Source organism: Toxotes jaculatrix, chromosome 1, assembly GCF_017976425.1.
Source record: "Toxotes jaculatrix isolate fToxJac2 chromosome 1, fToxJac2.pri, whole genome shotgun sequence".
In the NCBI taxonomy this organism is placed as follows: Eukaryota; Metazoa; Chordata; class Actinopteri; family Toxotidae; genus Toxotes; species Toxotes jaculatrix.
The window spans coordinates 12,244,421-12,255,200 of NC_054394.1; the positions used below are offsets into that span (position 1 = coordinate 12,244,421).

At 41.0% G+C, this 10,780-nt stretch overlaps 1 protein-coding gene across 2 annotated transcripts; it reads right to left on the reverse strand.

Annotated features, from left to right (window-relative positions):
• Positions 1 to 3,555: 3,555 nt before the first annotated feature.
• LOC121178797 (tropomyosin alpha-1 chain-like) lies at positions 3,556 to 10,272 on the reverse strand. Of its 2 annotated transcripts, XM_041033168.1 has the most exons (10): positions 10,046 to 10,270; positions 9,436 to 9,561; positions 7,158 to 7,291; positions 6,088 to 6,205; positions 5,803 to 5,873; positions 5,590 to 5,665; positions 5,397 to 5,459; positions 5,046 to 5,115; positions 4,301 to 4,379; positions 3,688 to 3,903 (listed from the first exon to the last, which is right to left on the reverse strand). In XM_041033168.1, exons 1-10 carry the CDS (start codon positions 10,157 to 10,159, stop codon positions 3,900 to 3,902), a joined length of 855 nt encoding a protein of 284 aa, XP_040889102.1. In that variant the 5' UTR covers positions 10,160 to 10,270; the 3' UTR covers positions 3,688 to 3,899. The 2 variants fall into 2 exon arrangements, with proteins under 2 accessions (XP_040889111.1, XP_040889102.1); XM_041033177.1 differs by lacking the exon at positions 4,301 to 4,379 and having other exon boundaries at positions 3,556 to 3,903; positions 10,046 to 10,272.
• Positions 10,273 to 10,780: the final 508 nt, after the last annotated feature.

Consider the following 10,780-nt stretch of genomic DNA (forward strand, 5'->3'; position numbering starts at 1 on the left):
AACTCTAATTCTTTAAACAAATCTAGGGGAAAGTCACTCTCGGCTAAACTGCACACAACTCATTTCCACACTGAGGCCGTAATAAAAGGTCATAAGTAGACACTTTTATTTTAAGGCCTGGAACCACAGCCTAATAATACTTTCCTAAGAACTGACCTTCCACAGGTTTGGGTTCACATATCAGTCACATTTGACTGCAGTGGTGATGAACTGCAGTTAACTGGTTAAAGGGCACAATACTACACTGCGTGATCCTTTACATTAACTGTAAAAGTTTAGCAGTGTTTTTGTGTATTGCAATAGCCACAGTAATGGCAGTATTGGAGAAAAAAAAAAAAACACAGAAGAAACAGATGCAATAACTAACCAGACTTAAAGTAAATTATATTTCAACCATTTATTCAGGATCTTTACATTTCCAAGATAAAATGAGAAAGACAAAATCAAACATTTCAGTTAATGAACAGCAAAGTGAGTACAGTGCGCACACATTTCTTTTGCTTAGCTGTAACAAAACATTACATTCAAACAACTGTGCTAAGAATTCCTTCCTTGCTAAACTGGAAGTGTACAACATCACTGACACTGAATAAATGTTTACAATACAGAAGAAACAAAGACACAAGCAACTTTACATAAGTACACATAATAAAAGTCCCTTTCATGTAACCTTGGCTTAACTTATGGCTTTGTTCATGATGGTTATGTGCAGTACTGTTCCCCCCAAAAAGTGCAAATTCTCCCAAAATATACATATAAGCTTTGACCTGTGTTTACAGTGTCTAACGGAAACAGTGTAGTTTGACTGTAGCTCACCAAAGCTGTTTGTGCTACCTTATGCAGAGCTTGTTTCTTCAAGATGACAAGGTCAGAGGAGACAAACACAACTCCCCACATTATCTGTAGCAGCCATATATGGGAGCCAGCCATATTCAGAGCAGATGAGGCAAAGTGGGGAGAGGAACAGAGCTGGGTCAAATGTTAACCATCTCCATTAGAGTCTGATCCAGCATCTGTTTTACGCTCAGGCCCTCTTCTTTAGCTCGTGTGAGTTTATCTGTTAACACAGCATTGCATCAGTTAAAACTCATAAAACAGCGCAAAGATGCACAGAACATAAACAGACAAAGCTCTAGTTCAGGTTAATAAACAGTGTTACACATTGGCTGGATCTTTTTATAAACCTTAGGAGTGTGAGAAATTCCTCTGCTGCAGTTCCCCCAAATAACAGAAGTTAGCATTCACTAAGCAAATATATATATATATATATATATATATGAAATTTTTTTTCATATATATATGAAAAAAAAAAAACCCTGGTACTCTGAACCTCAACTTCTATTTTGATATGTAAGATCAAAAGCATATTGTAAATATTATACTCAAGCTATAGACAGGGCTGTAGTCATGACTGCATGGGCTGTGTTCAAGACTAAAGAATGACCAAAATAAGGTTTTATTTGTTTGTTTTCCAAATCTGATTGGCAGTGGATTTAAATGATGCTGATGATCTAAGTATCAAGTTTCAGGTAAATCAAAATCAACTTTAAAAAAAAAAATAATAAAATAAAATAAAATATGAGCATGACAAATCTGAGCATGAATTACAAACCTCCATGGAAAATTCTCCCTCTTTATCTTATTTGTACTCTAAAGCTTTAGTTGTACTGTTGCTGCCCTTACTTAGCCTTGAGGCTGGCAGCCCTGTTATGTAAGAAGAACACGGTCCATATGACTTCCAGCCGTATGAGACCACAGCGTACTTCTAAAAACAAGTTGCCTCATAGAAACAGATTTGGTGAAAATGCACAAATGGTCAGTACTCCATGCTGCTACACAGCAAATTACACTCCCTCCGCCTTAGTTGAGTTTAGTTTATACATTTATTTAAACTGGGACATATTAATTACATTTCTGAAAATAACGTGTCAACCTGTGTTACTACTTTGATTAAGTGAATTCAGAAGGTTTGTTCGTTTAAAGAGTTTATGCTTGTTCAAACGCTATACATCACAGGGTTCAGAACCACATCACCATAATCAAATGTGTTCTTAATGCAAAACCTTGTCAAAACACTGATGTGTGTCCTGATTAAGAGCTACTGTAGATAAAAAGATAAAAAAAAAAAAAAAAGGAAAATAAGTCACTCCAACTGCAACAAAGCAGAGAGTCAAATCTGCAATAAAACCAAAATAAAGAAGTTTGGTTCTCAGTACCATTGGGCCCACTACAGCTTAAGATTTTGAGTTGATACTTGATTATGCCTGTTGAAAACTTGTCCTACTTTTTAGAGGTGGACTCAGGGATGCAGAAGGAATTCCAGACCCCTTGCAGTATTTTAAGCCTTTCCCAACTGTGGGCCTCAAGGATTGTCACCAGCCTTCACCCCATGAGCAGCAGTATCACATGGATTTCAACTGGATTCATGCGCTACAGCCCTGACGATAACTGAGAAAATTTATCAAATCCATTCCGTAACTGTTCATAACCTGAGGTCATCTGACCTCTCAACCTGTTGTTTGAGCATGCATAATGTGAAAAACGTCCATTTGTATTCCCATTTGTTAAAAGCATTGCTTGGTTTAAGTTTTGCGTCGTAGACACAGTTGTCTATGCTCTTTTTATATATAGAACAGCAATCGACAATATGTCTGGACATTTAGGTTTCAGAAAAATTAAAGCATACAAGAGCCCATTTCCAGTTTACGCCTCATTTAAGGCTACTCTCAGTTCATTGGTCAGAAGACGGTTTTTCTCAAGCTGCTTGTACAGTTGGTCTTGACAGTCAGAAAGCAGGTAAGAGAAAAAGGGAAAGAGACAGAAGGCAGGTTAGTGCAGACGACAAAGAGAGTTGATTTGAAGCTCGTCACAAAACAATACCAGTTTGTATTTAAGCAGCTGAACCTGCCAACCTCGTGAAAATATCAGCCTAAATCAACAACACACTCTATTTGTTATTCTTATTTCTAACTGGTCTCACAAGCCGTCACTAAGCTGCTGTCCTGGTTACCTAAGCATTACTCACTCTGACTGATACATCTGTTTTCTTTTCACCCAGAGACACCGAGGACAGCCTGGAGCAATTCTACAAGTTGGTGACCATTGAATATCCCACATTCAGAATCGATTACTTTTGGTGCAGGGATACAAAACAAGCTCATCACACTGTAAACAAATTCCCCATGTACGCATTCCCGCAATGACAGTTTGGTTGGCTGCACTGAGAAGTAGCTGCTCAAGGAGGGTTTGCTATATTAAACCACACCTGCTGTTGCTATGTTAACCACAGGTGTCACCAAAAGATCTTTCTTAAGATGTTCGTCTCATTAAATTCAAAATCCCTGGTGACGCAGCTGATCCTCAGAAACAGGAGCACAAATGACTGAATAAACTAACTATCAAAGCAGATAACCTGTCATAACTTTTGGTTACTTGGCTGTAGTCTTTGAGAGGACACCCACTGTATTTCATGTGAACACTAGTCTGCAGAATTAATACTGCAATTGTACCAAGTAACAGTCCTCTCGAAGAGAAAAAGGAACAGTGAATGGGAGAGGAGCTTCAGAGTTTATTCAAAAGCTACTCGACAAAATAAATTAATCACATAGAAGACAAAAATCAAAAAAGAAAAAGATGGGACAAATGGAAACAAAGAAACATGGCAGGAGAAAAGGGGAAGGGCTGACATAGATGGAAGAATGTTTATTTTACAGAAAGCAACACGGCTCAAAGGTCTGTATGAGAGATGTACAGATGGACGATGGCAGCGACGGCCCACTGTGCAGTGGTGATGGGGCAGTAAAGAAATACAGAGACAAGGAAGACAGAAAGTTGGGCTGCGCTGCACAGGAGAGAGATGACGACAGTCAACCGGCTTCTGGAGTGAAGGGTGTGAAAATTTAGCTGTGAAAAAAGGAAAACAACAAAAGTGTTGGAGGGAGAAATAAAAGGAATGGAAGATAAATGACATGCAGAACCAAGGGAGGAAAAAAGATGCAGGATTAAGCCAGAAAAGCTACAGAAAATGAGTGAAACTAATGAAGAAAAATGGCTATGTCAAAGAAACTGTAAGGGAAGGTGAGAAATCTAGCCTAAGAATCTAACCATAAACATCTTTAGTTCACAGGCAAAACAATATTATAGCAGCAGTTAAGGAGGATTTAGAGAAAAAGAAACGTATTCCCAAAAATATCACTGCACTCAAACATGCCACAAGAGGGAGCTACTGTATGTCAGTAAAAGTTGTTAGAGGTGTCGACAGCTAAGGCACAGAGCAGAAAACAAGCACGTGGTGAATTACATGGAAGTCATGTCGTTGAGGGCGTGGTCCAGCTCCTCGCTGATGGCCTTGTACTTCAGTTTCTGGGCATACAGCTCATCTATTGTGTGATGATTATTATGAAGTGGCAGTGAAGGATTTGCAATAAAACAAGAAGACAAAAGAATAGTAACAGAGGAATCAGAGAACAGATGTCAAAGGAAAACACAAATAAAGAAACTGGAAAGAAAAAAAAAAAAGCAGGACAGAAATAGGAAGGGTGCATGGAACAGCTGCTGATGGTGTCTAAGATTCTTGAGGAGTCACCGAGAAACTGCCTCACATGTTCCATGACCCTGTGAGGACTGCTCGCAACGAGCTGGCCTTGAACAGTCACTATACCAGAATGCCAAACAGCACTGCGGTGAGAAATGCTGTTGCCAACGTGAATAATATCACGCCGGCCTCTGTGGATCACTGCTTTGTTTTTGTCCCTCCCGCAGTAAACAACTGAAAATGCAGATATTTAGCCAGAGGACTATTTAACAACCTGCTAACCAAATAAATAACCTCACACTGCACCAATGTTTACAAAAAAGATGAACTTTTTTTCTCTTTTATAAATGTCCCTTTGAGAAAGTTGAGAAAACTTGTGTTTATTTTATGATTCTACCAGGTTGCATCCTTTGTGTTGACTGGCGGTAACAAACACTGTGGAAAACATTGTGTGGAAAACATGGAAATAAACTCTGCAAGTGCCTAAAAACCAAGTGGAAAAGATTCATACCCTCAAGGTCATCAATGGTCTTCTCAAGCTTGGCGACTGATCTCTCAGCAAACTCAGCACGGGTCTCAGCCTGAGTGGAGGAAGTCGGTCAGTCAAACATTAGCAATTCCCATTAAGAGGTTTGCATTAATAGCCACAGCCTAACAGGACACTTAGGAACTTTAAGTGCTGTAAAAGAAAACTAAGCATTACTCATAATAAAAAAAAAAAATAGTCCGCATAGATACTTAATTCAAGTAACTCACGAGTCAACATCCAATCACAGCAGCTTTAAAAAAGCTCTACAAAATATAGTACTGATAAAACTATATTTTAAATATGGTAATTTTCTGATAATTCCTGTTAACTCACCTCCTTCAGCTTGTCTGTGAGAACCTTGATCTCCTCCTCGTACTTGTCCTCCTTCTGTGAGTACTGTGGTTACATACAAAGGGCGGCGTTAGTCGAACATCATCACAATGTCGATACAAGACTGTTTCACACAGATGTCAGGAGTTTATACTGTGAATCATCTGCCATGAGTCTCCTCTGTTAGCCATCTCACCTTCTCGGCCTGGGCCTCCAGAGACTTCAGGTTGTTCTGCACGGTTTTCAGCTCCTCCTCAAGCTCAGAGCATTTGCTATCGATTTACGGTGAGGTTGAAAAAGCGGGAAGATGCCACAGTCAGAAAGAGAATTGTGAGAAAAACAAAACAAAAAATTCACAAAGTTGTGACCTGGAGGTACAGATAGAGGTGAAAAGGAAGGAAATCGTTACCTCTCAGACAGCTCAGCACGCTCCTCTGTACGTTCCAAATCGCTCTCAATGATCACCAGCTTACGGGCAACCTGAAGTCACAACATGCAAATGTTCAGTCCCACACATTAAAAGTCACACAAAATTTAATTCCTGTATTTCAATGTGTATTTACTGTCATTCTAATGGCGATAACATACATCTGACAGGGGACAGCTATAGATGTCAGCTGTTACATTAAAGTGGAAGAATGTGGAAAATGCTAAGCTCAAAGTTCAGAGTGCTGTGAACAGCTGAGAAACTCGCCTCCTCGTATTTGCGGTCAGCCTCCTCAGCAATGTGTTTGGCCTCCTTCAGCTGGATCTCCTGCAGCTCCATCTTCTCCTCGTCCTTCATTGCCCTGTTCTCAATAACCTTCATGCCTCTGAGGGGAAGAAAATAGTATGGCGGGTAAGCACAACAGCAGACCAGTGTGTTTAATAGTCGCATAGAGAACACAGTTCCCTATGTATGACTAACAAGAGACCAGTGGTCTGTCTCTGGAAACATATTTCTTAAAGAAAAGAAAAAAGAAAGCTTCCAGTGTGCAGTGCTCCTTGTTATGTCCCATATTGGTTAAGGAAATAAAATGAGGACTACACCGGCCTCCACTTTAAGTTTAACTTACTATCTGGACAAGGTGCACGGCTATTTCACATGTAATGGACACTACACAGAACATCATACACTCTTGTCAAGGAGTGTGACTGTATTGTCCACTTGATGGGCTAAAAGGACATACTTACACTCAACATGCCACAGGTGTGCCACTTATTTAATCATACTATTATGTATCATTAAGAAAACTACTTTTCTGGCATCTAACTACTTTACATTAACTACATTAATGCAATATAACTTCCAGCCACTGGCAGCAGCACCGAGCCAAATGTCAATTATAGTAGCACTTTAGCAGTATGTATTGTATGCAGTCTCTGATTTTTAACACACTGGGGTTCAGCAGAATCTGATATTTTACTGCTTATTACATGAAATGTGTTTTTTTATCTGTCTTAAAGGAGCTCAGCACCAGCATGGCCACTGTGCTCCGAAAGGTTTGCAACAGCATGGGACCCATTAATTAATTACAATGGTGTTTGACTTTTAAAATTCAGTCACCGTGTCTCAGACCTGCCACATCACCCTTCTTCATTAAGAGTAGATTTCACCTTAACAAATGAGATGACGGGGAACTAAACATTTCTCAAAATGTGGAGTCCTGTGCACATCACAGACAGTACACCTATGATTTTTGATACCAAGGACAACAAGAAGGACCTATGAGTGGAGTGTGATGACCAAGCGGTTGTCTGTTTTTCCATCTGCAAGATACCCACCTCTCACTCTCATCAGCAGCCTTCTCAGCCTCCTCCAGCTTGGTCAGGGCTGTGGCCAGACGCTCCTGAGCACGGTCCAACTCCTCCTCAACCAGCTGGATACGTCTGTTCAGGGAAGCTACATCACCCTCAGCCTAGGAGAGCACAACACCACAATCATATAGATTCAAATCAAGTTTATCTGTGTATGCTTCAACTGTGTAGGCTTATGACATCCCCAACCCATCACAGGCTCTCCACCAACAGCATGGGCTGGGTCAGGAGACAGCCCCTAGGGAGGGAGGCAGGCTCTCATATTCACAATTTACACAGGAAAATAAGAGGTGGGTGGTTTTTCTCTCCTTTTAACGCAAAATTTAATCCTAACAGAAGTTAGCAGCGTATTTACATAAAATTCTATATTAGTTTGTCCAACCTTGCTCCTCTCCCTTTCCTTTCAAACCTGCAATGTCCCGTCTCACAGTGATTTTAGCCATACTGTCCCATAAACAAATTAGCTACAAAACATGGCTACACTTCAGTATTTCGGGAGGGAGACAAATGCAGCCCCCGCTGTGCTTCAACAAAGCTAATGACCTGCTGGAGTTTTAACACAAGGGAGGGTTTTATCCCAGAGGACCTGTGGTGCTGCTGTAACGCTAGCCTACTTGTTACAGGGCGGTTTGTTTATTCGGGATGTACCGGGTGGTGTCCCTTTCATCTACCCGTCCCTCACTCCTCGCATCCTGCGGTGGGCTAATTTCAAGCGGGTCTACCTGATACCTTAAGACTGTACTGGAGCATACGCCGTCGCTGTCTGGGGCCTAGCAGCCACGCTTTTTGGCCAGATTTACGCCTAATGCCGTCGGCAGCCTAAGGACTAATTGCCTCAAATCATTAGCAGCGGCTTACTGCTTCCCTCGCACTCCGCTCCTGGTTCAGTTCCCGCTGTAGTAACGCCGCCCGTTCCTCCGCCACATCGGCCTGCTCCTGCAGCGACTTGATTTTCTTCTTCACAGCTTCCAGAGAGCTCCCACCGGCCATTTTTTTATTTGCTCTGTTTTTGTCTTCAGCTAAGCTAGTTTTCCCTCCGCTGGTTGCGGGCTGACCCAACGCAGACACGCACGCACACACATACACACACTTGGAGATGCGGCGCGTTTGATCCCTGCCCCCACCGCCTTTAATCAACCGCTGATGAGGATTGGGACGTGCCACCAGCCCCGGAAGTACCTGACTTCACACGCAAATAGATGCATTTATCTAACAAATTAAAAATATATATATACCTATAAAATATGCAGATGTCAGCTGCTCTTTCAAATTAATTTTATGTCATTTTTGATACTTTTTTTTTTGTCAGTTATACAACTATCTAATCCATGATCTGTTTTGAGTGCATCCCCTGCTGGTAACTTGAGCTCACCCATCAAAAAACAGCTCCACACATCACACACTGATTCAGGAATCAGCATCATTATAACTAACTTACATTGTGTATACGGAATTAATAGTCTAATTAATTAACACGAGATACATTATTATTATTATTATTATTATTATTATTATTATTATTTCTTTTCACGCTGCTAACAGCTGTCTGCAAACCCAAGACACTTTCGCCACCACCATATTCCATCCCTTTCTTTTGTTTTGTATTTGTTTGTTTATGTGTTCATTTACTCCTGATTTAGTGGAATTGAACAAGCAATCACACTAAATCACAAATCTTTGGTGTACATCTGCTTTCGTTCTTCTTTGGCTTCACTTTAAGGATCAGTAAAGTTCACCTTATGTTATGTTGTTGTTGGCGTCGTTGTTGCTGTGTGTGACGTAATTAACGCAATCAATTAGGCGTAATTGGCGTAACATTAAGCGCAGCCAATAAAGCGGTAATTAAATCAGGGCTGGACATATCTCCAGAGTGCCAATTGAAACCAGTACCACCACAAATCTGTCAAGGATTTTACAGGCCAAAATATGCTTGTAAAATGCGCGACTGAAATCTTACACTGGCCCTCAGATTCGTCCAAATGGCTGTGGAATGCACTGGTAAGCCAGTTAGCTGTGACCTTACCATATACAGCACAAGAGCTAAATTTAACCATCCATATATTAATCCTATACAGCCTCCAGGGCTCTTTGATTAATTGATTATTGCATAACTTAATCATTAGAGTAAATCTTCATGGGGGATGGTAATCTTAGTTTCCTGGGGGGAACCAAGGGGTGTTTCAAGGTCAAACTATTAGTCAATGGTCGCTCAAACGGAGCTTCTCCACTGTCACCCCAAACTCACATCTGTGGCTTTCTTCTCAGCAAGCTCCAGTTTCTCTTGGGCATCCTTCAGGGCTTCAGAGTACTTGTCCAACTCATCCTCAGTTGCCTTCAGCTTCTTCTGCAGTGCTACCAGGTCATCCTCAAGCTGGGACACACAGGAACAAGAAGAGATTTACTGACATGTAGAAGACAGACATCACTGCCATTTATCATTTTCAATCACAGAACCAAATAGGCCACATCTCACAGTGTCTGTAAATAATCTAAATAATACATTATAAACCTCATGTTAGCCTTTTTTAAAGACATTTATTCTGGGCTGTTAGAGTAGATTTATCATTAGACATTAGAGCTAAATCATGTGTAATGCAATAGTAAATGTAAAACGTAATCCGTTGTTGCCAGCTTCATGCATTCCAAATATGAAATACAATAGCGGAATAAATGAAAATGATTTATTTTATAGTATTAAACATCTACTTAATCCTATTAAAAATTATTCCAATCCTATATGTTAATCTTCAGTGACAGTACACTGGACACGCAGGAGCCATGCAGCGCTGATGCGCATCGTGCCATTAACACCCGTGCGTAAAAGCACCAGAGCGGGTTTCACAGTGGATGCCGACCTGTTTGCTCCTATCCTCGGCTGCCTTCTTGTCTGACTCGGCCTGCTCAGCTCTGTCCAAGGCATTCTCCTTGTCGAGCTTGAGCATCTGCATCTTCTTCTTGATGGCATCCATGGCTGCTTAGTGTCGGTGGTGTCCGCACAAACCAAAAACAAAAGAAACTGTAAGAAAGGATCGGAGCGTCTGAACCACACTGAACGCCAAGCTGGAGTGCGAGCTCGCTCAGGCTGTAGTGAGTCAAATATGTATTTTGGCTGGGCAGTTACTGGACACCCAATACTTTTTTGGAAACAACTGCAGCTGTTTGCCAACGCGGGACCTGTCTTTTTTCTGAATCTCTTCACTGATTCGCTCTTCCAAGACATTTGACCACTTCTATGACTATACATGGGGTATGGACGTCAGGAGGTCACTCCCCCCTCACACCAAGACGTCCACTCCTATTTCTAACACCCTCCAAGTGACAGGGAGGAAGTAGAGTGTCAAAACTCAAAGAGGTAGTAGGTCCTCTGAGGGGGTTATTTGGGAGAAACATGGTGATAATAATGACCTAATTATCACCCAAGAAGACAACCCAGAATCTACCTGTAAGCAAAAATCAAATGAGACGTAATTTGACCGTAGTCTTAGAATTATTTTATACTTTTTTTTCACATTTAGTTGCCAATATCAAGGATTTCAGACATTGTTTAGTGAAACATGTCTCATCATGTATTCACTACAAAGCACAACATT